We start from the raw sequence: 24,619 nt of genomic DNA, 5'->3' as shown, positions 1-24,619 counted from the left end.
ACCAGGGACCCCCCAGCCCCCCGGCAGGAGGGGCCCCGGCGCGGGGCAGCCCCAGCCCCAGCCCCCCCCCCCTTCTCAGCCCCCTCCGGGCCCCCCCCAGGCCGCAGGTGACGTACAGGGTCAGAGGTCAGAGGTGACGGGGGGCCGCCAGCCCGGCACCACGGCCCCGCCATGGGGAGGGGAGGGGGGGGGGAAAGGCGCGAACGCCGCAAAGCCCGGAAGTCGCGTGGCCGCGGGGAGGAAGTGACGTCAGGCGGCGGGTCGCCGTGGCAACCGCTGGTGGCGGCGGCGGCGGCGCGAGGCCGTTACCGTGGAAACGGGGGGGGGGGGCGGACACGGAGCGTGAGGGGATGGAGGGGACCGGGACCCCAGGGAGCCCGGGAGGGGACGGGGACACCGGGACCGACCCCCGGGGGGACGCCGGGACGGGCCCCCGGGACCCCCCATTGCTCGTGGAGGGACAGGGGACACTGGGGCCGACCCCTGAGGCCTCAGGGAGCCCGGGAGGGGTCGGGGGGGACACCGGGACGGAGCCCCGGGGACCACAGGGGACACCGGGACCAGCCCCCCCGGCCCCCACGGAGCGCAGGGGGGGACAGGGGACACCGGGACCGACCCCGGGGGGACACTGGGCCCCAGCCCTGGGACCCCACAGAGCCCAGGAGGGGACACCGGGACGGACCCCCAGGACCCCACGAGGGTCCGGCCCCACACCCACCTCCCACCCCACGGCCGGGGGGCTGGCGGCCCCTCTGCAGGGCCCCAGGCGGGCTGAGGGTTTGGGGCCGCCGGCAGCACCCCCGCCTCCTCGGCTGGGGCTTGCGGGGGCTCGGGGGGCTTTTGGGGAGCCCCAGGGCTCGGGGGGGCCCCCCACGTCCCCTTCCTGCCGCGGGGGCGGAGGCGGGAGGGAGGAAGGGGTTTGCGAGCCGGCGCGGCTCCATTTTAAGGGCTTTTTGGGTTTCGGTGGCGCCGAGTGACGCGGCCGTCCCCGCAGCCCGCTCGCTGGGCTATAAAAGCTGTCAGGGTGGGACGGCCGGCTCTCACCCGCTGTCACCTGCTGTCACCCGCTGTCACCCGCTGTCACCCTCTCGAGTGGGCTCGCCATGGCTGCCGCCTTCCTCTTGGTGCTGGTGGCGGTGGGAGGTAACGGGGGTCCCTCCTGCCCCACGTCCCGCAGGAGGAGGATGCGGGGAGGGGGCGGTGAGGGGACGGGCACCCCGGCGGGGAGGGGGACACGTGGGGATGGACGAGGGGGACAGCGGGGTGGGTGGCAGTGTGCTTGGGGACGGCACCTGGGGACGGGGTGTGCGTGGGGACCCTGGGATGGCGGGGACAGGGTCCTCGTGGGGACGGACACCTGGGGATGGCAGGGCAGAGTACATGTGGGGACCTGGGGACGATGGGGACAGGGTCTACGTGGGGACCTGAGGGTGGTGGGGATGGGTCCCACATGGGGACAGGCACATGGAGGTGGCAGGGAGAGGGTCTGCGTGGGGACCTGGGGCTGGTGGGGACGGGCTCGGTGTGGGGACCTGAGGAGGGCGGGTGCAGGTTCCACACGGGGACCCAGGGGTGGCGGGGAGGGGACAGGCACGTGGGCATGGCAGGGACGAGGTCTGCGTGACAACCGGGGAATGGCGGGGACGGGGTCTGCACGGGCACCTGGGGGTGGTGGGGACAGGAGGACGTGGGGACAGGCAGGAGGGATGGCAGGGACGGGGTCTGCGTGGGGACGGGGTCTGGGCACCCCGGGGCACGCAGGGACCTCGGTGACAGGCACGTGCTGCCGCGGCCGCGCTCACTGTCCCCGTCCCCGTGCAGCGGCGCAGGCCGTGGTCGCCGACCCCTGCCAGGGCGGCCCCGCGTCCTGGTGCCAGGACGCGGCCACGGCCGCCCGGTGCCGCGGGGAGCAGTACTGCCGCGACCTCTGGGACAGCCTGGCCCCGGTGAGCACCAGCCCCGCTGCCCCACGGCCTCCGCCCCCGCCGTGGGGCAGCCCCCCGCCTGCATCGGGGCCGCGCCGGGGAGACCCGGCCCGGCCCTGAGGGTCCGCGTCGTCCCCCCGCAGCGGGACGTGGCCGAAGGCGACGCGGCCGAAGGGGACGCGGCGGCGCCGGGCAAGGGGATGAAGTGCAAGCTGTGCGTCAAAATCGTGGAGCAGATCAAGGCGATGGCGGGCGACGACCCCGACGAGGTGAGGGGGCGGCTGGGGGGCTCGGGGCAGCTGACGGGGGGGCCGGCGCCCCACACGCGGCCCCGCTGACGCTGCCGGGGCGGTTGCGGCAGGAAGCGGTCGAGGCGGCGCTGGGCAAGGGCTGCCGGGCGCTGGGGAGACGCCTGGGCCGCGTCTGCAAGGCGCTGGTGAAGAAGTTCCGGGAGCAGATCAGCGAGTCCCTGCAGAACGGCGACCCGGCCCAGGACACCTGCGCCGCCATCGGCTTCTGCAAGGCCTGAGCCCGGTCAGCACCCGCCCCCGCTCCCGCACCCCGCGTCCTGCACCCCACATCATGTGCGTCCTGCACCCCACATCATGTGCGTCCTGCACCCCGCGTCCTGCACCCCGCATCATGCGCGTCCTGCACCCCGCGTCCTGCGCGTCCTGCACCCCGCGTCCTGCACGCTGTGTCCTGCACGTCCTGCACCCTGCAGACTACACCCCACATCCTGCACGTCCTGCACCCCGCATCCTGCACCCCACATCCTGCACCTTACGTCCTGCGCGTCCTGCACCCCGCGTCCTGCACGCTGCGTCCTGCACCTTACGTCCTGCGCATCCTGCACCCCGCGTCCTGCACGTCCTGCACCCCGTGTCCTGCACACTGCGTCCTGCACGTCCTGCACCCTGCAGACTACACCCCACATCCTGCACGTCCTGCACCCCGCGTCCTGCACCCCACATCCTGCACCTTACGTCCTGCGCATCCTGCACCCCGCGTCCTGCACCCCACACCCTGCACGTCCTGCACCCCGCGTCCCACACTGCATCCTGCACCCCACATCCTGATCCTGCATCCCACACTGCACCCGCACCCCATGCCCCCCGTCCTGCGTCTGGCATCCAGCACCCCACATCCTGCCCCGTGCACCCCACGTCCTCCATCCCGCACCCCACATTCCCACAGCCCGTATCCCGCACCCCACGCCTGCCCCGGGGGTGGGAGGGCACCTGGGGGTCCTGTGCCTCCAGGAGGGAACCTGCCTGCACCCCCGTAGGGTGGGGGTGAGACAGGGGACCCCAAAATGCATCCTGGAGAGGGGGGGAAGGTTGGAGGAGCCGCTTTCGCTGGCAGCTGCGTTGGGGGTGACGGGGTGACGGTGGCCCCCGACTCACCGCTCTTTCCTTGTCTCCGCAGGGCTCAGCCCCACAGCCGGCCCCTAGTGCCACCCCCGAACCCCGAACCCCCTCCCAGCCCCACCTGCCACCCCGACCCCGGATCCCCCTCCCCGCGCAATAAAGCATCTGGCCTCAGGCCACCGCGTCTCCTGGGGTCGGTGGCCCTGCCGTCCCCCGTGCCGGGGGTCCCCTGGCAGCCCGTCCTTGGGGGGGGGGCTGTGTCCCTTGTGCTGGGGCCATGCCAGCTCCATGGGGACACCGGGAGCCATGCGGGGGTGCAAAGCCCAGGCTGAACGGAGCCGCCTCCCTCCCCGGGGCCGCTGCGGACAGACGGACGGACGAGATCCCCTCGAGTGGTGGTTTATTGGCCGGAGTGAGCGGCGGGGGCGGGGGACCCGCTGTCCCCTCAGTCCTCCTTCTCGTCCCCATGGGTGATGATGTAGCACAGGGACTTGTAGTCGATGTTCCCCGAGACGTCGACGGGTGTCACCGCGAACGTCTGCTCCACCTGCGTGGGGACACGCGCCCGGGGGGCTGGGATGGGTCCCTGCGGGGTGCCACGTGGGGATCGCGGGGACGGGGTCTGTGGGGGACCCATGGGGATCTTGGGGATGGGGTCCAGGATCTTGGGGTCGGGGATCGTGGGGGACATGCGGCAATCTTGGGGACAGGGTCCCAGTGGGACACGTGAGATCTCAGGGATGGGGTTCAGGATCACGGGGATGGGGCCGTATGGGGCTGGGCACACGGGGACCTTGGGGACAGGATCTTCGGGGGACGCACAGGGATCTGGGGCTGGGGGCTGTGTCCCCCTCCCCGCGTCTCCCCCGGGCAGGCAGAGCCGGGCGTCCTGGGCACCCGCTTCCCCCGAGGGTCCTGGTGTCCCCCCTCATGCAGGGACACTGTGAGGGGACAGGGTGGGCAGGGGCCAGCGCAGGGGACTGTGACGGCGATGGTGACAACGACGGTGACGATGATGGTGACGGTGATGGCCAAGGAAGCCGCCTCACCTCCTCTGGGGAGAACTTATCCGCCTGGGTCAGGAGGAGCTGCTTAAACCTGTGGGAAGAGGGAACAGCTGAGCCCGGCGCTGGCTCCTGTCCCCGGCCCGGGGGACGCAGGATCCGGCCGGGTGCCCCGAGGGGTCCCTGCTGCCCCCCGCTCACTCGTCCTTGTTCACGGTGCCGGTGCTGGCGGGGTCGAAGAGCTTGAAGGCGTTGAGGATGGACTCCTCGGGGTCGGTGCCTGGGGGGGAAGGTGCTGGTGGGGTTCGGGGCCAACCCCTGGGGGTGTCGGGGGTGTCAGGGGATGTCGGGGGCCACCCGGGGCCACCCACCGCTCAGCTTCTCCCCGAAGAGCGTCAGGAAGATGGTGAAGTTAATGGGCGCCTTCCCCTCCTTCAGCATCTCCTCCAGCTCCTCGTCGCTCACGTTCGTCTTCCCTGGGGGGGGACACACGGTGACAGGGCCACGTGGCACCGGGGACGGGGACAGCCTGGCCCGGGGAGGGGAGAGGTGCCACCGCAGAAGCCAGCGGGAGCGCTGGGACGCGTCCCTCGGGAGATGCAGCGAGTGGTTCCCTCCGCACACCCGGGTGGCCCCGGCTGTCGCTGCCCCGGGCTTCGCGCCGTCACTGTCCCCTCGCTTGGCACTGTCACTTCCCTATGCCTGGCACCACGTCTGTCCACACGCTTGGCGCTGTCACTGTCACCCACTCGGCACCGTCGCCGGCACTGTCACTGCCGTGGGCTTGGCGCCGTCGCTGCCCCCGCAATCGGCATCGCCGCTGTCCCCAGCTCGGCACCGTCACTGTCCCCAGTTTGGCACCGTCACCGTCCCACGCTTGTCACTGTCACTGGCCCCTGCCCCCATCACCGTCCCCACCCCGGCTCGGCGCCACAGCCGTCCCCATCCCCATCCCCATCCCCCTCCCGTCCCCACACGGCACCGCTGACCCAGCTGCGAGTAGGTCTCCTTCAGGTCCGCCTTGGTGATGATCCCGTCCCGGTTCCGGTCGATGCAGCTGAAGGCCTGGAGCAGAGCGGGCGGGGGGCGGGGGGCTGAGCCCTGGGACCCCCCCCCCCCCGGGACCCCCTTCCCGCCTCCCCCTGCCCTGGGACCCCCCACCCTGCCTCCCCCTGCCCCAGGACCCCCTGCCCCGGGACCCCCTGTCCCAGGACCCCCCGCCCTGGGACCCCCCGCCCTGGCACGCCCCCGCCCCGGCACCCCCCGCCCGCTACCTCCTTGAACTCCTGGATCTGCGACTGCTCGAAGATGGAGAAGACGTTGGAGGAGCCGCGCGTGCCCGCCCTCCTGCCGGCCTGCGGGAGCCAACCGGGGCGCGGGGAAGCCTTGGTCCGTCCCCGGCCAATCAGAGCGCAGGGAATCCCTTTGTGGGTCCCAGCCAATCAGAGCGCAGGGAATCCCTTTTTGGGTCCCAGCCAATCAGAGTGCAGGGCGCCCCCCTCTCCCCCCCCTTTTTTTGTCATAGCCAATCGGAGTGCAGGGAATCCCCTTTGTTTGACCCCAGCCAATCAGAGCGCAGGGAATCCCTTTTGTTTGGCCTTGGCCAATCGGAACAGAGAGAATCCTGCCGGCTGAGGGCTGCCACCAATCAGCGCTCAAGGATGTCTTTCTGGTGGCAACCAATCAGAAGACAGGGAATCCTGCTAGCCAAGGGCCACCACCAATCAGAGCCCAGGGAATCCATTGTTGGCCACGGCCAATGAGCACAGGCAGCCCCCGTGCTGCTGGCCGCAGCCAATCAGAACACAGGGAATCCTGCTGGCGGATGGCTGCAGCCAATCAGAGCGCAGCCCTCCCCCCCTTCCCAGCCAGCCAATCAGAGCAGAAGGGATCCCCTTCCCCTCCTCCAATGAGCTGCTGGGTGCCACCCGCGGGGCTGGGGGCTTCAGGGGCGGCACCGCTGGGGGGGCCCCGTCCCTCGGGTGACCCAGAGCCCCGGGGAAGCCCAGCCCCCCCCGTGTCCCCAGCCCCCCGAGGGGGCCCTGGGGTGACCCCGCACTTTGGGGTGGCCCCAGACCCCCACGGCAGCCCCAGACCCCCAGGGTGGCCCCACACTCTGGTGACCCCAGCCCCTGCGGTGGCCCCAGACCCCCAGGGTGGCCCCGGGTGCCCGAGGGTGGCCCCAGGACCCTGGGGTGACCCCAGCACCCTGAGATGTTCCTAGATCCCGGGGTGCCCCCACGTCCCAGGGTGGCCCCAGACCCCCCGGGGTGGTCCAGAGCCACGCGGTGGCCCCAGATGTCCAAGGGTGTCCCTGGACCCCCAAGATGGCCCGTACCATGGGGTGGCCCCACAGCCCCGGGGCCGACCCCAACAGCCTGAGTGGGTCCCAGACCTGGGGTGCCCCAGACCCCCAGAGGGAACCCAACTCCCTGGGGTGCCCCGGGAGGACCTCAACACCCTGGGGTGCCCCCGGACAGACCCCAACACCTTGGGGTGCCCCAGGAGGACACCAGCTCGCTGGGGTGCTCGCACACACCCAGAGGGACCCCAACACCCTAGAGTGCCCCCAGACCCCCAGAGGGACCCCGACACCCTGGGGTGCCCCAGACCCTCAGGGGGACCCCGACACCCTGCCCCGGACCCTCCGGGGGACCTAAAAACCCTGGGGTGCCCCAGACCCTCACGAGGACCCCAACACCCTGAGGTGGCCCAGAACCTCAGGGGGACCCAAAACCCTGGGGTGCCCCCAGACCCCCAGAGGGACCCCAACACCCCGGGGTGCCCCAGACCCTCTGGGGGACTCAAATCCCTGGGGTGCCCCAGACCCTCCAGGGAACCCCACAACCCTGGGGTGACCCCAGACCCCCTGAGGGACCCCAACACTCTGGGGCACCCTGGACCCTGCTGGGGACTCAAATCCCTGGGGTGCCCCCAACCCCCAAAGGGATCCCAACACCCTGGGGTGCCCCAGATCCCCAGAGGGACCCCGACACCCCGAGGTGTCCCAGATCCCCAAGGGGGACCCCCGCACCCTGGGATGACCCCAGACCCTCCAGGGAACCCCAACACCCTGGGGTGACCCCAGACCCCCTGAGGGACCCCAAAACCCTGCCCTGGACCCTCTGGGGAACCCAACACCCCCGGGTGCCCCAGACCCCCAGAGGGACCCCAGCACCCAGGGGTGCCCCCCGTCCCCTCTGCAGCATCCCCACACCCCGGGGTGCCCCCACCCCTGGCACCTGGGGGGTCCCCGGCCGCACTCACCATCCCCGCCGCAGCCCTGGGCTGGGGGTCCCCGGGGCGCCCCGGCTTTTATCCCCCCCTTATCACCCCGAGCTAAATCGGGCAGCGGATGCGAGCGGGCGGCCGAGCCAAACTTGGGGCTGGCGTCGGCGCTGACACGGCCGGGCCGTGCCGGACACGGGCCAGGCCGGGCCCCGGGCGTCACCGAGGGGGGACACTATTTTTGGCTGCTTGGGAAGGGGGCCGAGCCACGGCACGTCTTCGGCCGGGCTGGCACCCGCTGGGTTTTGGGGTCCCGCTGCCAGCGGGAGTGGGATTTAGCCCCTGGGGGGGGGTGTCTGTGCCCCCTTTTGGGGGGGTCAGCGCTGGGAGGGGGAGGCTGGGGTGTCCCCAGGCTCTGCCCCCCTGCCCTGTCCCCGTCGCGGGGACAAGGCTGGAGGGGATCCCCAAAAATCGGTGCCTCGCCGCAGCCGGCACAGCTCCGGCGCGCCCCAGTCGGTCTCTGCACCCCCGGGGCTCACTGGTGGGGGCCGGCCCGGCCCCCTCCTCCCCCCCGACCCCCAAGGACCCCCCAGCCAGCCCCTTACCTCTCAGCCAGCCCCCCAAGGGGGTCAGCAAAGGGGCTGGGGGCGCTGGGGGGGTCCCCCCCCAGCGGGGAGGATGCAGGGGGCCAGGGAGGCGCAGGATGACCCTCGGCTGCCCCACACGTGTGGGGCAGCCCCATGGCGGGGGGGGGGGGTCTCCCTGCGAGCATGAGGGAGACGAGGAGCTCTCGCTCAAGCGGCCCCAGAGGAGAAGTCCACGCAAACCCCGTTTATTGGGGAGCCAGGAGCCACCTTCGCCGGCGGCAAATCCCTTCCCACGTCCGTCTCTGCTCCTCGCAGAGCTCCGAGCGGGACCACCGTCCTCCCACCCCCCCGCCATCATCATCCTCATCCTCCACCCGAGTCCTCTCTCACTGCCCCATCATGCAGGCCATTTTGCAGGCGACGGCCGAGATGAGCGCGGCCCCGCGCCCGCTGCCTTCCTCCGACTGGATGAAGGTGATGTCGCAGCCGGGCGTCAGCTGCCGAACCGTGGCGTGGAAGCGGTCCTTGAAGCTGCCGGAGCGGGAAAAAAACCAGGGTCAAGGCTTGGGGGATGCAGGAGGAGGAGGAGGAGGAGGAAGGGGATCATGGCGGGAGGAAGGCTCCCGGGGATCCTCACCTGGGATGGAGCTTGTAGACGGAGCCGTCGACCCCCACGGTGATTTTGAGGGTCTCCTGGCTCCGGCTCTCCCGCATGCGGTTGATGACGCCGGCCAGCCCGGCCGAGCACATCTGGGCGGCGCGGGTGGAGACGCTCTCGCAGACCATCCGCACGATGTCGCAGTCCGTCCCCGAGGGCAGCAGCTCGAAGGCCGTCAGGATGTTGTAGATCTGCTTGCGGTCGCCGGAGTCGCTGGGGCGGGGAGGGAGGGGTGCGTCGGTCGGGGGGGACGACACATGGGGACCTCGTGTGGGGCGGTTGTAGAGGGCTGGTGTGGGGTGACGGGACAGGGGACCCCAATACGGGACAGAGCAGGCTAGTGGGGGGCGATGGGACATAGGGACCCCGATGTGGGACACCCTGGTGTGGGGTGACGGGACGAGGGACCCCAATACGGGACAGGGGGGTTGTGGGATGGGGACCCCCACGTGGGACAGCCCGGTGTGGGGTGACGGGACAGACACCCCAACGCGCCTGCACCGGTGTGGGGTGACAGGACGGAAGACCCCAGCGCGGGGCCGCACAGCGGGCTGGTTTGGGGGTGCCGGCCCCCCGCCGCGGCCCCGCCAGCCCCGTACCTCTCGATCTGCGACATGAAGCGGGTCTCGAAGGTCCCGCGGGTCTTGAGCTTCTCGGAGGCCTCCCCGTTGAAGAGCAGGTTCTCGTCCACCAGCTTCAGCAGCACCAGCCGGACGATCTCCCCCATGTACTTCCCCCCGATGATTTTCTCATAGCTGGGGGGGACACAGGCGAGGGGACAGCCGTCAGGGCCGGGATCTGGGGGGGCCACGTCCCGCAGCACCCCCTCTTTCCTTCCTCCCCCCTCGCCGGACGCGTCCCTGCGCGCGGGCACGGCGGCCGGGGCGAAGGACCCCCGCTTCGGGGGTAGTACCTGTGGTGAGTTGCTCCGGCCTCAGCCGAGCCCGGCGTGGCGCGGGTGGGCAGGGGGAAGGAGAAGGGTGGGCGGAGGGGACGCGGCCGGGGGCGGGGGGGACGTGCCCAGAGGAACTGGATCTGTCCTATTCCTTACAGTTGCTGACCGGGGTTAAGTGAGGTCTCGTCCACCACGCGGTCGTACTCCAGGAGGAACTCGTCCAGCTCCCCCGAGGCGCCGAAGGCCCCCCACTCCGTGTTGACGCACATCCGCCCCTCGTCGCCCTCCACCAGCTCCACGTTCTGCATCTCCTCCATGTAGCAGGCGTTGCAGCCCGTCCCTGCCAGCAGGAACCGGGGATGGGACCGGCGGTGGCGGCGGGGGGACGGACAGCACTGACCCCCAACGCCCGCGTCCCTGCCGTCCCGACGGCTCCGTGGGGCAGCCAGCACCGCGGCCGCGGGGGCTGCGCTCGGAGCTGCACGTCCCCATCCCGACGCGGATCGGGAAGCTCAGCCTTCCCGCTCCCCCCCCGGTCCTTCCCCGCAGCCCCGGCCGGCTGCTTGTCCCCGCCGGGTGTCGGGGACGGCCACCGCGGGGTCCCAGGGGCTCTGGCTGCTGGGCGGTGAGGGCAGCCCGGCCTCCGGAGGAGCTGATAAACAGCCCGACGCCGGCAGCGTGGTGTTTACCCAGGCCGAAGGGACGGCGTGAGCTGGTGCGGAAAGCCCAGATGGCCGCGTGGTTGATGGCACTAAAGATAGCGGGGGTCTGGGGGGCGGCGGGGGGCAAAGGAGCCTGCGGGCTTCAAACCCATCCCCACCTCCCGGGCTCCCCGGCACGACCGGCACCGGCCACCTTCAGTGGGTCCCCACCCATACGGTGAGATGCCGGAGCCACCGGCAGCCCGGAGGAAGGACGTCCCTTGGGGACAGACCCGTGCCGTGGGGGACCAGACCCCTTACGGTGACCACCCCCTTCCCACCCCGAAGGTGCCCCCACCGCTGTGCTGGGGCCAGGCGGTGCCGTCCGGCGTCCCAACCTCAGGAGACCTCGGCAGGGTGCCGCTGCCGCCCCCCTGTCCTCGGCGCGTCCCCCCGAAAGGACAAGCCCCTGCTCGCAGCAGGGGAGCGTGAGCGGGGCCGTGGGAACGGTCCCCCCCTCGCCTGCCGCGTGTCCCTGCGGGAAGGGGCCGTCTTACCCACAATCATCCCAACCTCGCACCGGTGATCTTCGTAGTAGCAGGAGATCATCGTGGCCACCGTGTCGTTCACCATCGCCACCACGTCCATCTCGAAGTCCTGGGGAGGGGAGAGGGACCATCGGGGTCTCGCCGGGGGTCCCGGCTGTCCCGCAGCGAGCGGGTCTGGGGCGGGGGGGGGTCCCCGAGGGCGAGGACGCGTGCACGCGGTCACGCACACGTGTGTGCACGCGCATGGAGCGACCCTTCCCGGGGACGCGCCGGGCTCCGGCGGCCCCGTCGTGGGGAGGGCCGGGGGTGCCGGGATCTCCCCGCCGCTGCGGTACCGGCACAAACCGTACGATCGTCTCACCCCTCGCCGTTTGATGGCGTCTCTCAGGAGCCCGACCACGTTGTTCCCTTCCGCGCCGGAGGCTTTGAAGCCCTTGGTCCAATTCAGGAGGATGCCCTGGAGCGAGGGTAAGACCAAAATGGGGCTGGGGGTGTAGCTGGGCCACGGGGACTCCCGAGTCCTCGTGCCGCCCGGCCACCCCCTCACCTTGTCGATGTCCTCGTGCCGCACGGGGAAGGAGAAGGTGAAGCCCAGGGGCAGCTTTTTGTGCTTCATCTGGTGCTTGTCCAGGAAATCGGAGATGCACTCGGAGATGTAGTCGAAGAGCTGGAAGAGAGGAGGTCCAGCCTTCGCCGGGGGCTGTCCCCCACCCTCCCACTGCCCGCGGCTGGCCACCGTCCCCACCACGGGTCCCCTGAGCGTGGCCACCTCCCCGCCACCCCCCGGCCTCTGCCAGGTGAGGGATGCACCCACCGGCGTCCCCGCCGAAACGCGGCACCGTGTGCCCCTGCCCGGTGACAGGGACCGTGCGGGAGGGGACGGGATGCCCCGTGTGCCCAGCTCACCATCTCGGCCGTCCCCGTCATGGCATCCTCCGGGATGGAGTACATCTGGTGCTTCGTCTTCACCTTCCACTGCCCTTCCTCCCCCTCGCCCACTTTCACCAGCATGACGCGGAAATTGGTGCCGCCGAGGTCCAGCGACAGGAAATCTCCGACCTCTGCAAAGCCGGGGGGGGGGGACACACAAGGTGATCGGCTCAGGGGGGGTCTCGGCCTCCCGCACCGAGCTCGGCGAGGTCCGGGGAAGAGGTGACGCGGCAAAGGACTGGGAGCGATGCCCGTCCAGCCCGGCGCTACCTGAGCCCTCGGGCGTGGAGCGGACGTAGGTGGGCAGCATTTTGACAGAGGCTTCCTCGTGCGTCTCCAGCTTTAGCCCTCGGTCCATCTCTTTTTGCATCCGGTACATCACCTTCTTCAGGTCCTCCTCCTTCAGCCGAAACTCCGACAGGATCTGCTCCACCTGCGGTGGGACGGATGGCATCAGCTGGGGACAGGGGATATGGGACGTGGGTGGCCTGAACTGCAATAAATAATCCAAATTTTCCTTCTCCTGGCCCTGCTTTTCCCCATCAGCGCACAGACGCCACGAAACACCTTATCCCATCTCTCCGCTGCCCTGCCTCCAACCCAACGGACACGCCGGTGAATCCGCAGGACTGACACGAGCCGCTGCTGGCCCCGCGTCCTCTGCCGGTGCCGCCTGCGAGAGACCCGCAGTCAGCACAGCGATCCCCGTGCCGTCGCCCTCAGCCGATTGATTTTCCACAAGCTGGGACGGTTGCATCGAAGCCGGCGCCATTCCAGCAGGGCTTGGACCCGTGACCTGGGACGTCCCCTCCCGCCGAATCCCAGGGTCTTTCCCAGCAAGGAGCGCTTCCAGCGATGCCATTTAGGAGCTCAGCGGCTCCCACCGAGGACGTGGGACCCCTCCGTGCCCGCGACAAGGACGCCGCATCCTCCTCGGTCCCCCGGGAGCCGGGAGCATCCCTCTCCCTGTATCCCCCTGGAACCACGGGTACCATTTTCCGCCCATCAAACCTGGCACGAGCCGGGGGCCGAGGGCAGGCGGGCGGGCAGGATATAAAAAGTATTATCGGGAAATGCTCCCTCGCCTCGCTACCAGGGAGAATCGCAGGGCCCACTCGAGGGAAGCGCCTGGCAAGCAGGACCTGTATTTACCCTTTACGTAGCAACCCCGGGCTCCGCCGCCGGCGCAGCCTCCATTAGCCACGGCACGTAATCGGGGGCAGGCAGCCCCGGGCTGTCAGATGGGGCCGGGGGGAGAGCGAGCGCTCGCTGCTCGGCCAGATGTAGCCAGCGGCATTAGAGGGCTCATTAGTCACCGGGATGCGGGCAAGCTTAAAACGCTCCCGCTTGCGCTTTCGCCGGCAGACGGATGTTTTCCTCGAGGCTGCTGCCGTTTCCCGATGTGTTTCAGGGTGGGGGGCTCTGTAAAAGGCTTCGGGGCGTGGTTTGGAGCAACCCGGCATGGGGAGAGCACCCACCGCCTCGGCTCAGCCAAACCTGCGGCCGCTCGCCCCGCTCCCCCCGGTTCATCCTGATACGTCACCCGGCCCCGAACGCCGTCCCTCGGCCTCCAGCCCCCCGAGCGGGGGCTGATCCCAAATATCTTCTCGCCCCAAAAGCTCCTGCCCCGCAGAGCCCTCGCGCCGGGGCGGGCCTCAGCCACCACCCACAGCCGGGTGGGATCCCGGCACCCCGGCACCTCTCCAGCCATCCTCCCCGGTCCGTCCCGGTGCCGAAGCCCGGGGGCTCCATTAACCCTGAATCCCCGAGGTGCCGTGAGACGAGATGCCAAGAGACGTGGCTGCACCACGAGGATGCCGCCGTGCCGGGGGACACCGCTGGCCGCCCCAGAAAGGGGCCGGGGCAGCCCACGGCAGCACCACGGCGAGGTTCGCCACAGCCCAGAGGGTGTTCAGCGCGGGATGGCTGGAAAAATTCTGCCAGGAAAAGCATGGAGCTGGATTCGACCATCTCGCCTGAGTCGTCGGCTGAAGGTATCCAGCGCGAAGCCATCCTGCGGCACCGTTTGGCACGTGAACACCAAATTTGCCACGGCCAGAGGGTCCCCGTCACCAGGGCTGGCACCCGAGGGTGGCACCTAATGGTCCAAGTTTTATTTCTCCAATGTTTTTTCCATCTCAGGTGCTGCATGCCCCTACTCGTCCCTTCTCTCGCCTCCGAAATGACGGGCTCGGCTCTTCCTCAGCGGGATTCGGCTCTTCCCATGCGACCGAAACCGGCTCTCGGCTTCCCAAGGAAACTGTTTGCTCTGATGCATCTCGCAAAGGGGACAAAGCTGGAAACCACGCGGCCGAAGGCTGCGCTGGCCGGCGATGCCTGACTCTGGCAGCCACGCGCTCCTGCCCCCAGCACGTGCCGTGTCCCCTCGGTGTCCCCTTGGACGTCCCAGTCCGCAGCGGGGAAGCATCTCGCTGTCCTCACCCGTGGCACGGCCCCGTGAGCTCGATCCATCCGGGAGAGGAGACGGGAGCAGCTGCCCCCAGCCAGCCTTTGGTGGGGATGAGCCGGGTGCCGTCCTCCTGGGTGCCTCGGTGACGACGTGACGACCGGCCGATGGAGGTGACGGGCCCCGTCTCATCCCGGGAACGGCAGCCGCTTGGCTGGCAGCGAGATGCCAACGGCGATGCCCGGACGGCGGGAGCATCCCAGCCAGGCGGTGCGGTCCCACGGACGCCCCCGGCTCTGTCCCGAGTCCTCGCTGGCGTGGGGACGGGGCACGGCCCGTGCTGTGCTGCGACCCGGCGCACCGGAACGCGGAGCCCTGGCTTACGGCGCTGGGTCCCCTCCCTGGAGCGTGCCGGGGTGTGACCGCGGGGACCGGGACCCCCCTGGGCGCATCGGGGCTGACCCTAGGCTGCACGGCTTTGCCCCCGGAGCCGATGTCCGACCCGCCAGCCGTCCTCCCCTCCCGGCTACCTCCATCCCCAAGGGGCACCTCGCCCGGCTGCTCGCCGCAGGGGTGGCTGGCAGCCCAGGGAGGATCTGTGCCGCTCCCCGCACCCGCCGGGTGCCCCCCACCCCGTCTCCCCACCAGTCCCCCCGGGATCGCCCCGGCAGCGGCCTCACCTTCTCCTTCCTGCCGCTCTCCATCCTGGCTCGGTGATCCAGCATGGGGGCAGCCGTCGGGGCGGGGTGGGCTGCGGGCCGAGCCGTCCCCCCCGCAACCCCCGGGCACCTCGCCGCCGCCGCCGCTGGCCCGGGGAGCGAGCCCCCTTCCCCGTCCCGGCAGTCGTCCGGCCGGCGCTGGGCTGCTCCGTCCCTCGCTCCGCCGGGGGATGCTCCACTTTCGCCGCGTTATCTCATCCAACGCCCGGCGGCAGCCGCCTCCTCTCCGGCACCCGCTGAGGGGGGGGTCCCGATCTTCCCCCCCCCCCCCCCGGCCTCCGGACCCTCAAGCGGAGGAGCAGGGAGAGGGGCCCGGCACCCCGGCAGGCTCAGCCCTCTCGCCCCACATCTCGGGGCCGCAGCCCTTTGCGCCGGGGGGATGCGGGTCGCGCTCTCCCCGCTCCCTTCCTTTCACCGGTAAATTTATTTACCGACGCGCCGGGCGGTTTTCAGCGCGGCGAGGGGTCGCGAGCCCACCCCGGTGGGTTTCTACAGCCAGCGGGGAAGTCCCGGCGTGGCGACGAGGCTTGGCCGGGACCCCTCCCCGCCGGGGGCCGCTGGCCCCGTCATGCGAAGCACCACGCCCCGGGCCACCCGTGTCCCCACTCCAGTTGTCATATCAACGGCTCGATGTCCTGGCGGTGGTGGCAAGCACTCCACCGGACGGCTTAGCAACCTGGCACGCTCCCATGGAGACCGCGCCGGGCCGGAGGAGCCGGTCGCTCGATGACAAAGGTTACGGCCGCCCGGCGAGGGGCGAGGGTGACTGGGAAGTGCTCCCTGCCCCTAGGACGGGAAAAGCTCCGGCGATGCCGGGATCGATGCCGGGCGCCGCGGCGGACCGTGGACGGCCGCCGGTTTTGGGGGACGGGGACGTGGCGATCCCCCCTTACCCCCGGACCGCTGCCGTCAGCTGAGGGAAACGCCGGCTTATGGGGGTCCCGACAGGCAAGAGGACGCTCCCGGCCATGGGCGGACCCCGAAACCTCCCGGGGTTGGTCCGTGGCGGCATCCCCCGGCCGCGGAGCCGGGGAGGGAGAAGGAAGGGACCCCCAGGAAGCCGGGATGGGCACTGCGGGGGGCAGCAGCCCCACAAGGGAAAAAGGGGGCTCTGGGCAGGGCAGAGGGTTTGGGGGTGTCACGGCGGGGCCCGGGTGGGGACAGGGTCACCCCACAGCGCCGCGTCCCCACGCTGCCCGTGGCCCTGTGCCGTGGGGGCACGGGGGGGGCAGGGGAGGGCTCCAGCACCTGATGGTGCCCACCCGCGGGGGGAGCTGGCCCTACAGAGGGGTCCGAAACCCTCGGGGGGCGCATCCACACCTCGTCAGTGGCCCCCCCCGTATGGGGGAGAGGACAGCCCCACGGAGGGGTCCCCAACCCACGGAGGGGTCCCACCCCATGGGCAGAACAGCCCCACAGAGTGGTCCCCCTGGGCAGAGGCCAGCCCCACGGCTGGGGCCTGCCCCACAGAGGGGCCCGGCCCGCGGCAGAGGCCCGGCCCCCCCCGGGGCCCCCTCCCTGCGCCCCCCGCAAAGGACGCCGGGATAGAGCGCCCCCCGCTGGAGTCCCTGCGGAAGAAGCCCCGCCCCATGGCGCCAGGGCAGCGCTGATTGGCCGCCCAGCTCGGAGGCGGGCCCCGAGCGGTCTGTGGGCGAGGCCGGAGGGAGAGGCAGGCGTTTATTGGTCAAGAGGCTGAGGGGGCGGGGCGCGGAGTCAGCGCGTGCGCAGAGCGAGCGAGGCCCCCGTGGCAGTTGCCTGCGGCCGGTGTCACTTCCGGCCGCCGCGGTTCTGCTTCCGGGTCAGGCTCATTCCCCCCCTTGTCGGCCGCCGCCTCCTCACAGCCAGGGCCGGAGCCGCCGGTACCGCGGGCTGGGGGGCCCGGGGGGGCCGGGAAGGGGTCTGGACCGGGAAGGGGGCTGGACCGGGAGGTTTAGCGGCGCGGGGAGCGGGGAGATGGGGACGGAGAGCGGGGTCGTACCTGGGTGGGACTGGGTTGTACTGGGGCTGGGCCGCGCCGGGGGCGCTGGGCCAGCTGAGGGCAGGGGGAGATTGGACCAGGGCGGGGGGTGATGGCCGGGGCCGTCCTGGCTGAGGGGGCCAGGGCTCGGGGCCTGGCCGGGCCGGGGGAGGCGAGGGGTGGGCGGAGAGGGCGGGGGTGGGGGTGTCGGGTGGGTGAGGGCAGGGTGCCTTGGACGGGCATTGGAAGGGTTGGGCGAGGCAGGGGGAGCCCCGGCCCCAGGGGCGGGAGGAGGGGTCCCGGTGAGGCCCGGGGGAAAGGCCCGGCCGCCCAGGCGGGGTCCCACCGGCCGCCGGGGCTCCCAGCCTGGCGGCAGCCCGGCCCCCGGCTCAGCCCCGGGTCTCCTTCTTCCGCCCAGGAGAGCGGGAGACGCCACGATGAGGCTCTACAGCCTAAGTGTCCTTTACAAAGGAGACCCCAAAGTGCATTTACTGAAAGCTGCCTACGACGTCTCCACTTTCAACTTCTTCCAGAGGTCCAGGTGGGTGCCTGGAGCGCCAGAACCTTCCGAGGGAGATTTGGGGAGGGGGGGAAGTCTCCCCTGTGCGCTGCGAGGCTGGCACATGGCTCGGGCAGGACCTTGGGGAGAAGGAGTAAAGCTTTTGGGGGGGTTTCTTCCCCAAAAAAGTTCTGCTCCTGTGTCACCGGGGACGCAGTGGCAGCGGTAACAGGCTTCTCCCAAGGGATGAACCCACCAGAGACGCTCCCCTGGGGAGCTGTGGCCCCGCACGCACGGTTCAGCGCTGCAAAATCCACTTTGAGCCGTGTTTCAGCCCCTGGAAGAGAGCGAAACCTCGTTTCCCCTAAGAGCCCAGGGCCAGCAGCAGGAGGCCAGGTTTGACTTGGTAAATCACCCACCCTAGACGAGCGATAAAATCTGGGTGCAGGGAAACACCCCGAGTGCTCGGGTCAGCTGCGCTCCCTCCAGCGAGTGCCTAAGCCTGGTAGTCACGGTGGCTCCTGGGGAGTGAGAGGCGAGTGGGAGGAGGCTTGTCTTCCTGTCAGACTAACAAAGCTCGCCTGACACCTCCGGGATCTTTTTATTTAGGTGTTTGGGCTAATCTTAAACTTTTCCCAGCCCACAAACCTCCGCTCGGGTTATTCTGACAGCTTTGGGTGAACCAGTTTTACCCTCAACGCCGATCTGGGCTTTTGGGTATCCCGCTGCCCGCTCCGTGCACACAGAGAGGTCACGGAGCTCTCTCGGCAGCCACCCTTGAGCTTGCAGCTGAGGGGAGCTCCCAAAAACTTCTAAAAGTTGTAAAATAAAGCAGGTGCCTGTTGTGAAACAGCTCGTTTCCCAGTCCCCGGCTCCAGACCATAAAGGCTTTAGGAAATACTCACCTACGGGACTCGAATTTTCCATGCCCCGTCCCTGCCAAGATTTTATGGAGCCTCAGGCACATTTGGTTCTGCAATTTCAGTGATAAAGGGAAAATACTGAAGTCAGAGCGTCTTAAAAAATAGTCTCTTAGCCAAATATGCGAGAGGGATAAAGGAGCTGTGCCAGCGCTGCCAACGCACGCGCTCAAAGATGGCTTGCGGCGGGTGAAGTAATCTCTTAAAAAACCCAAATCGCTTCGTCGTCGCAGCTCTTGGTTTGCTAAATCCTGAGAAATTCCTTGCGTGGTTTTGCCATCGGCTATGGCCGAAAGAGCCGCTTCCCCGGCAGCTGGTTATTTCTTTACTTAAAAGAAAGTCTTGGCTTTTTGGGAACAGCGATTATGGAGGGTGAGGGGGTGTCTGTGCTCGTTAGTCTCGCAGCTTTTCTCTGGTGGCTAATCCTTGTCCTGAGCTGGTTGCCCGACTGCGCTCGGAGGAGCTGCTTGTGCCTCGGTGCCTGTGAGAGCACAGCCTGGGTGTGATATTTAAGGTGCGATTAACTTAAATTTGGGTTAAAAATGCTGCGTGTACATTTTTTGAGGCTGTGGAGTGACCAGAGAGTTGGGTTTGGGGTTTGAATCTGGGATAAACGTGGCTGCGGTTCCTGGGAGCCATGAGAACCTGCTGGGCAGGAGGACGTGGCCGTGCCAGCACGGGGTGTCTGCCGTCGAACGTCTGCCGAATAATTTGGGAGGGTCAGGAAGGCGGTGTGAGGGAATTAAGTCTTCGGTGGCAGGAATTTCTCCAGGAATCCTGTGAAATACTGGAATTGCGACGGCTGTGGCTGCCAGCCGATCCTCCAGACCAGGAGGGACGTTTCAGTCCTTGTTTCTGCTGAAGTTCGATGTTAAGGAATCTTTGGGCCGGTCGTTTCTCTTCAGCACCTGGAAACCCGACGGTTCGGAGTCTCGGTGGAGCCGGCGTCTGATCGCCTGGTGTCCGTGCTGGGAGAAATGCAAAAACCCCTAAGGAATACATAAACTGTGAGAGGCAAATCCCCGTTCTGGAGTTGCTTCCAGCGGTGGAAGGCAGCGAGGGAGGCCGCGGTCTCTGCCGCGCCGGTGTCCGTGTTTGTTGACATTTCCTCGGCGTGTGAAGCTGCCGAGCAGGAGCTGTTGGTGTGGGGGGTGTTTGAGCAAACTCTGTAATCCGAGTTCTGACGGGTTTCCCTTCCTGGGACTTTCCAGCTGAAGTGGGGAATTTGTCACCTCACGCTCGTTAATTCCAGCGTGCGTTGGGAACAGATTTATTCCCTTCCTCACGAATTTTGGCCTCTTTTTTTTCTTTTACTGTGGGGTGAAGAGGAGGGTTTCTGTGAGAAGCCTGTTGGGCAGGGCTCGAGTCTGGGCTCGGGAATGTCATCCAGACTTAGAGCGAGTCTGACTTAAGGATGTTCCTGAACTTTGATCAAACTGGTAGGTGGGTGAGGTGTGTTTGCGGGTCGAACAGCCTCCCCGGGTCGCTGGCGCCTTGCATGGGATTTGGGTAAGGGCCCCAAGCACGGGATAAAAGCTCAGGCGAGGGAAGGGGCTGGAGCACTCCTGCAGGCCCTCGCTGCGTGTGAGCAGGGCGTAGCCGCTCGTCAGGCTTTAGCCAGGCAGATCCATGGCTCAGCGGTGTTTTACTTTCTGCTAAATCACCAAAAAGCGAGTTCAGTCCAAGGACGTGAGTCCCTCGCTGCAGCCGGAGGGACGTGGACGCTCCCCTGGGCCCGGCGAAGCTGGAGGTGTTTGGGTGGTGGCTGCAGCTCTGCGTAGCTGCAGGGTCCGGCCTTTTCCCTGAGGAAAACCCACGGCTCGGCCGCATCCCCGCTACCCAAACGTTGTGGTGGGGCCGTGGGGAAGGGTTTCAGTCCACCCAAAACACCGGGGACCTGTGGGACAGGTGATCTCCCCTGTCATTGCTGTGCCAGCACCCCTGTAGCTCTCTGGGCCGCACGGAGCTCTGGCAGACCCGGGTCCCCTGGCAGACTCGAACACCAACGCTTTGTGTTTGCAGCGTGCAGGAATTCATGACCTTCACGAGCCAGCTGATCGTGGAGCGCTCGGGGCTGGGCAGCAGAGCCTCCGTCAAGGAGCAAGGTAAGAGGATAACCCGGGGTCAGCACGCGCAGCCGCACGTGCTTCGCTCCTTGTCCGTTTACGATAAAAAATGAGACCTCGAAACAGCGCCCAGGTGAGTAACGCTAAAGGCGTGAGGTGGCTGAGCCGGGCGAGAGCCCAGCCTGCCCCGTGAGAGAGGTTACAGGAAGAACAGGGACCTGCCTGACAGCCAGCTGCCGCCTTCGAGCTTCGTCACTCTCCTTGCCACCCTCGGGACGCCTGGAGCTGTTGAGCTGCGCACCCGCCGCCCCTCAGCTTGCTGGGTTTGTCCTGTCCCGCACGGCAGCTGCCTCCTTCCCCTCTCCCTTGAGCTCTGCCCTGCGAGTCCGGGCTCCGTGCCCCGATCTCTGGCCTCATCTCCAGCCTCCCCGCGCGGCTCCACGTGCCTCCCGAACCCTGAGACGCGCAGGGTGTGGCCTGGAGTTGGCCGCTGCAGCCTCTTTAATGACACTCCAGCCTTGTGACGAGTTGTTATTTATTAAAATCAGGCCGAGCGCTTCCTCCTCTGGTTTTTGTTTAACTCTGGCAGTGCCTGCTGCCCTGGAAAGTTAGCGTCGTGTCCTGCACCACACGGCCGGGCTGCAGTAACCTGCTAAAGCACAATTTGGGGCTGATTTTGATCCTCCCTTGAGCCCTTCCTGCTCTTCTAATGAAATCATGTGAAATGCAGTCGCTGAATGAAACCTTCGGTGCAATTCATGGGGTGTGGAAGAGCTGCTGGAGCCGGGTGGGAGGCGGTGGGCGCTGGGAGAGCCTCTGGACCTTCCCGCTGCCTCTCTGACGTGAATTCTCTGCCCAGACTACCTCTGCCACGTGTACGTCCGGAACGACGGGCTGGCCGGAGTGGTGATTGCAGATAACGAGTATCCGCAGCGGGTTTGCTTCACCTTGCTGGACAAGGTGAGCGCACGGGCAGGGAGCAGCTCCAAAGGGAACGGTCTGTGGCGGGGCTGCTCCAGGGAGCTCCTCCAGATCTCGTGCTCACGCTGTGACAAGGAAATGACCCTCCTGCTCGTTAGCTGCGGGACATCAGAGCTGAGCAGGATCCGACCAACCCAAAGGCTTCCAGGCCGTGCAGTGGCTTTGCCCGCCAGGACTTAGTCCCAGCTCTACTCTGCGGCCAGCCCAGGCGCTGGCCTCGCAAACACCCCGTGCTCCCTGTCTGCCTTGGGTTTTATGTGGGAAAACTGGGTGCAGCCGCGCTCCCGGCATTGCCGAAAACCGGTGATGATGTGTCTGGCCGCCCTGGCAGAGCACGGGGCTTTGGGGACCGTTGGGGACGGCCACCCCTGCCTGGCGTGGGGACCGCTCTGTCGGTCGTTTGCCAAGGAAGTTGGTTTCTGTCTCTTCCCTCGGTTTGTTCAAAAGGGAGCAAGGAGAAAGAGAAAAATCTCCTTCTTCGAGGAGAAAATCCCTTCTGGCTGCCATGGCCCTACAGGCAGAACCGCCAGGCAGTAACTGCCCGCTTCCTTGCGTCGCAGGTGCTGGATGAATTCTCCAGGCAGGTCAACAAAATAGACTGGCCGTCAGGATCCCCAGCGACAATCAGCTACGCCGCCTTGGACGGGTACCTCAGCAAATACCAGGTACGGGATCCCTGCGGGTCCTACGCAGGGGCGGGGAAACGCTCCCCACGGCCCCCAAGTCTGGAGGTGGAAGCGTGGGTGACGCCCCGGCCTGTGCCGGGACACCGATGCTGCGGGGCTGCGGGCCGGGGAACGCCGGCGTCCCTGCGGCGGTGGTGCCGACGCCGTGTTGTTTCTCTCCGAGAACCCCCGCGATGCCGACCCCATGACCAGAGTGCAGGCGGAGCTGGACGAGACCAAAATCATCCTGGTGAGGAGGACGCTGGGCCCGCAGCCGGGACGCTCCAGCTGGCACATCTGCTCGGGGCCGTGGGGACGCCTTTCCGGGGGGCTCGGGCGTAGGGTGGCCCTCCAGGCGATGGGGCCATCCTGCCCTCTCCGTTCCTGGTGCTGTGGGAGGTTCCTCTCCCCTTCCCTTCCCTCCGGGCTCCTCCAGGCTCGCCCAGCGCAAGCACGGGGCACCGACCCTCCTCCAAACCATGGTCCCTTCCCTGCGCAGCGTCGCGCCCTCGCTTGTCTTCTGCTTTAAGTGACCTGCGTGCGCTGCTGCCTTCCCCGGGGGCTCCTTTCCTCCCGGTCACTGCGACCTTCTCATCTTTATCGGGGCTGGGATTGCTCCCTCCCTCGCTGCGGCAGCCGTGGAAGGGCAGAGGCTCGTCCCCTCGTGTGTGGATGGGGACGTGGTGGCACCTCCATCTTCTGCTCGGGGCTGGGGAGGGAGCGGGGAGGGCCCAGGGCGCCAGCGCCGTGGGCCAGTGCCGGTTTCTTTCGGCAGCACAACACCATGGAGTCACTGTTGGAGCGAGGGGAGAAGCTGGACGACTTGGTCTCCAAATCGGAGGTGCTCGGGGCACAGTCCAAAGCCTTCTACAAAACTGTGAGTGCAGACTTTCATCCCAGGGCAGGGTCACCCCCTCCCTGAGGTGCCAGGGGTGGCCTGGGGCTGGGGAAGGGCAGAGTAAACCCTCGGGGCAGTGGATGTGGGTGCCAGGCCAGGGTCACCATCCACTGGCGCAGCTGCTTTGGACCTGGAGGGAGCCCGGATGCCCAAACTCCGGCTGCGGAGCTCCTCAGCTCAGGCTGCTCCTCGCCCTGCGGCTGGTGGAGGGTGATGCCGATCCCAGCTGCAGCAGTTCCTGGCGCGGACTTCGGCTGAGGGGATGGCTGAGGAGATTGGATCCGTGCCATGAGCCTCCGGCACGGGGGCACGGAGCGTTCGCCTTTCTGGCGAGCCGTGAGGGCTGGGACTGTGCCGGCTTCCTCCGGCGGGAGGAGGGCTATGGGCCCAGCTCTGGGCCCCCCCTTGGCCCTCGGGGAGCTGCAGCGAGCGTCACTGCCGGTTTTCCTTCTCTTCCCAGGCCCGAAAGCAGAACTCGTGCTGTGAAATCATGTGACGTGGAGCCCGGGGTCTCCTGCTCCGGACCACCAGGCCTTCGTTCCCCTTCGGACCTCGACCTCGCCCAGGACAGAAAGCAGAAGCCCAGGGGGGTTCCCAGGCCTGGGCTGCGCTGCGGCGGCCGGGGCCAGGGCTGGGCGTCCTCGGCGCCGTGGGCTTAAGTGACTTGTTTTCATCTCGAGGGGATGCCGAGGCCGGCATCGGGCCGGCACCCCGTGGGGTGGGGGGAGCGCCGGAGCCCCGCCGGCCTCGCTTTTCCCGAGGGCGGCTTGGACCAGGGGGCGTCTGGCCGCACGCCCTCCCCTGCCTTTACACCTGAAACACTAGCCAGCACCTCGGCGTCCCGGCCCTGCCAGCACGGGGGAGGCGGGAGAGAGGAGCCGGGGCTCCCCGCTGCGATGCCCGGGGCTGCTTGGGGGAGCTGGGGGGGTCTTTTATGTGTTTGTGTCCTAAGAGCGAGCCTGGGGTGGGGGGGTGGGGGAAGAGCAGGCCCTTTCCTCTGGTTGGGGGTTACTTGCCGCTGCGGCATCGCCCGTTGCCGGCCTGGGCAGCTTTTCCTGGTGCAGGTGAACTGGAAGCCGTGGCCCCCGTCCCCGGGGAAGGGGCAGGGCTGAGGGGGTGACGGGGAGGGGGTCCCCTCTGGGCCCCTTCCCTCGCTTCGGTGCCGGTGTGGGAAAGAGCCGAGCTGGGGCTGGGGGGGCTTGGGCAGCCCTTGGTCCCCCCGTCCCCCTGGCTGGCTGGGGGGGGGCCGTGTCTGAGCCCCCCCAGTTTGCCAGCTGCCGGGAGGGGAGAGGGAAGCTGGGGCAACGCGGGGCCGGCTGGAAACCAGCCCCGGTCTCTGCGCCGGCGGGAGGGGAGCAGGGCTGCGGGGTGGCCGGGGGGGCTCGCCTGGCTTCCCTGCGGCTCGGAGACCCTCTCCCCTGCTCCCGTCAGCCCGGGGGGGCTCAGCACCCGCTGGGTGCCCAGCAGCCCTCGCCGCCTCCTCTTCCTCCTCCTCTGGAAGGGGAAAAAAAAAAAAAAGCTTTCGCGCGAGATTGTATCGTGATCGGTGTTGCCTATCGTTTCTGTGCCGCTGGCCGCACCGGCCAGGCTGGGATAAAGTTGTCTTTGGCGGTTGTAGCCCGGTTCTGAGCCTCTGTGCGGCTTCCCGGGGGGGGGGATTGGGCCGGGGGGGCACGGCCACGGGGCAAGGCGGCGGGTACGGATTGACTCAGCCTTCTCCC

General features: G+C 68.3%; 4 protein-coding genes across 7 annotated transcripts; 2 read left to right on the top strand and 2 right to left on the bottom strand.

Annotated features, from left to right (window-relative positions):
* Window positions 1-597: 597 nt before the first annotated feature.
* Window positions 598-3,471, top strand: GNLY (granulysin). Its single transcript, XM_075523774.1, has 5 exons — window positions 598-1,143; window positions 1,822-1,946; window positions 2,069-2,194; window positions 2,287-2,459; window positions 3,354-3,471. The coding sequence occupies exons 1-4, from the start codon at window positions 1,104-1,106 to the stop codon at window positions 2,452-2,454; spliced, it is 459 nt and encodes a 152-aa protein (XP_075379889.1). The 5' UTR covers window positions 598-1,103; the 3' UTR covers window positions 2,455-2,459; window positions 3,354-3,471.
* A 251-nt stretch (window positions 3,472-3,722) lies between these two features.
* Window positions 3,723-8,269, bottom strand: MYL7 (myosin light chain 7). Its single transcript, XM_075523408.1, has 9 exons — window positions 8,133-8,269; window positions 7,567-7,697; window positions 6,638-6,694; window positions 5,574-5,722; window positions 5,289-5,364; window positions 4,671-4,775; window positions 4,501-4,579; window positions 4,345-4,393; window positions 3,723-3,842 (listed from the first exon to the last, which is right to left on the bottom strand). The coding sequence occupies exons 1-9, from the start codon at window positions 8,267-8,269 to the stop codon at window positions 3,741-3,743; spliced, it is 885 nt and encodes a 294-aa protein (XP_075379523.1). The 3' UTR covers window positions 3,723-3,740.
* Window positions 8,270-8,338: 69 nt separating this feature from the next.
* GCK (glucokinase) lies at window positions 8,339-15,046 on the bottom strand. 3 transcript variants are annotated; one of them, XM_075523749.1, is made up of 10 exons: window positions 14,874-15,046; window positions 12,057-12,219; window positions 11,763-11,917; window positions 11,404-11,523; window positions 11,218-11,313; window positions 10,866-10,965; window positions 9,824-10,007; window positions 9,372-9,527; window positions 8,752-8,985; window positions 8,339-8,645 (listed from the first exon to the last, which is right to left on the bottom strand). In XM_075523749.1, exons 1-10 carry the CDS (start codon window positions 14,916-14,918, stop codon window positions 8,501-8,503), a joined length of 1,398 nt encoding a protein of 465 aa, XP_075379864.1. In that variant the 5' UTR covers window positions 14,919-15,046; the 3' UTR covers window positions 8,339-8,500. The 3 variants fall into 3 exon arrangements, with proteins under 3 accessions (XP_075379864.1, XP_075379865.1, XP_075379866.1); XM_075523750.1 differs by lacking the exon at window positions 14,874-15,046 and adding an exon at window positions 12,939-13,090; XM_075523751.1 differs by lacking the exons at window positions 10,866-10,965; window positions 11,218-11,313; window positions 11,404-11,523; ... (1 more) ...; window positions 12,057-12,219; window positions 14,874-15,046 and having other exon boundaries at window positions 9,834-9,941.
* On the top strand, window positions 10,560-24,142 carry YKT6 (YKT6 vesicular SNARE protein). Of its 2 annotated transcripts, none has more exons than XM_075523768.1 (8): window positions 10,560-10,566; window positions 17,288-17,410; window positions 20,311-20,393; window positions 21,214-21,314; window positions 21,896-22,000; window positions 22,185-22,250; window positions 22,776-22,877; window positions 23,359-24,142. In XM_075523768.1, exons 2-8 carry the CDS (start codon window positions 17,307-17,309, stop codon window positions 23,392-23,394), a joined length of 597 nt encoding a protein of 198 aa, XP_075379883.1. In that variant the 5' UTR covers window positions 10,560-10,566; window positions 17,288-17,306; the 3' UTR covers window positions 23,395-24,142. The 2 variants fall into 2 exon arrangements, with proteins under 2 accessions (XP_075379883.1, XP_075379882.1); XM_075523767.1 differs by lacking the exon at window positions 10,560-10,566 and adding an exon at window positions 16,660-16,771.
* The last annotated feature ends 477 nt before the right edge of the window (window positions 24,143-24,619 follow it).

Source organism: Mycteria americana, chromosome 23 (genome assembly GCF_035582795.1).
Source record: "Mycteria americana isolate JAX WOST 10 ecotype Jacksonville Zoo and Gardens chromosome 23, USCA_MyAme_1.0, whole genome shotgun sequence".
NCBI classification, from domain to species: domain Eukaryota; kingdom Metazoa; phylum Chordata; class Aves; order Ciconiiformes; family Ciconiidae; genus Mycteria; species Mycteria americana.
This window is presented reverse-complemented; position numbering and strand designations above follow the sequence as displayed.

Excerpts from the sequence above, each read along its gene's own strand:
- GNLY (XM_075523774.1), top strand. The coding sequence starts at position 1,104 with ATGGCTGCCGCCTTCCTCTTGGTGCTGGTGGCGGTGGGAG. Across the intron at positions 1,144-1,821 it reads GGTGCTGGTGGCGGTGGGAG|CGGCGCAGGCCGTGGTCGCC; the intron begins GTAACGGGGGTC and ends GTCCCCGTGCAG. Across the intron at positions 1,947-2,068 it reads TCTGGGACAGCCTGGCCCCG|CGGGACGTGGCCGAAGGCGA; the intron begins GTGAGCACCAGC and ends GTCCCCCCGCAG.
- MYL7 (XM_075523408.1), bottom strand. The coding sequence starts at position 8,269 with ATGGGGCTGCCCCACACGTGTGGGGCAGCCGAGGGTCATCCTGCGCCT. Across the intron at positions 4,776-5,288 it reads GGAGACCTACTCGCAGCTGG|GGAAGACGAACGTGAGCGAC; the intron begins GTCAGCGGTGCC and ends GTCCCCCCCCAG. Across the intron at positions 4,394-4,500 it reads GGCACCGTGAACAAGGACGA|GTTTAAGCAGCTCCTCCTGA; the intron begins GTGAGCGGGGGG and ends CTCTTCCCACAG.
- GCK (XM_075523749.1), bottom strand. The coding sequence starts at position 14,918 with ATGCTGGATCACCGAGCCAGGATGGAGAGCGGCAGGAAGGAGAAG. Across the intron at positions 12,220-14,873 it reads AGAGCGGCAGGAAGGAGAAG|GTGGAGCAGATCCTGTCGGA; the intron begins GTGAGGCCGCTG and ends GTCCCACCGCAG. Across the intron at positions 11,524-11,762 it reads TGACGGGGACGGCCGAGATG|CTCTTCGACTACATCTCCGA; the intron begins GTGAGCTGGGCA and ends CCTCTCTTCCAG.
- YKT6 (XM_075523768.1), top strand. The coding sequence starts at position 17,307 with ATGAGGCTCTACAGCCTAAGTGTCCTTTACAAAGGAGACCCCAAAGTG. Across the intron at positions 17,411-20,310 it reads AACTTCTTCCAGAGGTCCAG|CGTGCAGGAATTCATGACCT; the intron begins GTGGGTGCCTGG and ends TTGTGTTTGCAG. Across the intron at positions 22,251-22,775 it reads ACGAGACCAAAATCATCCTG|CACAACACCATGGAGTCACT; the intron begins GTGAGGAGGACG and ends TTCTTTCGGCAG.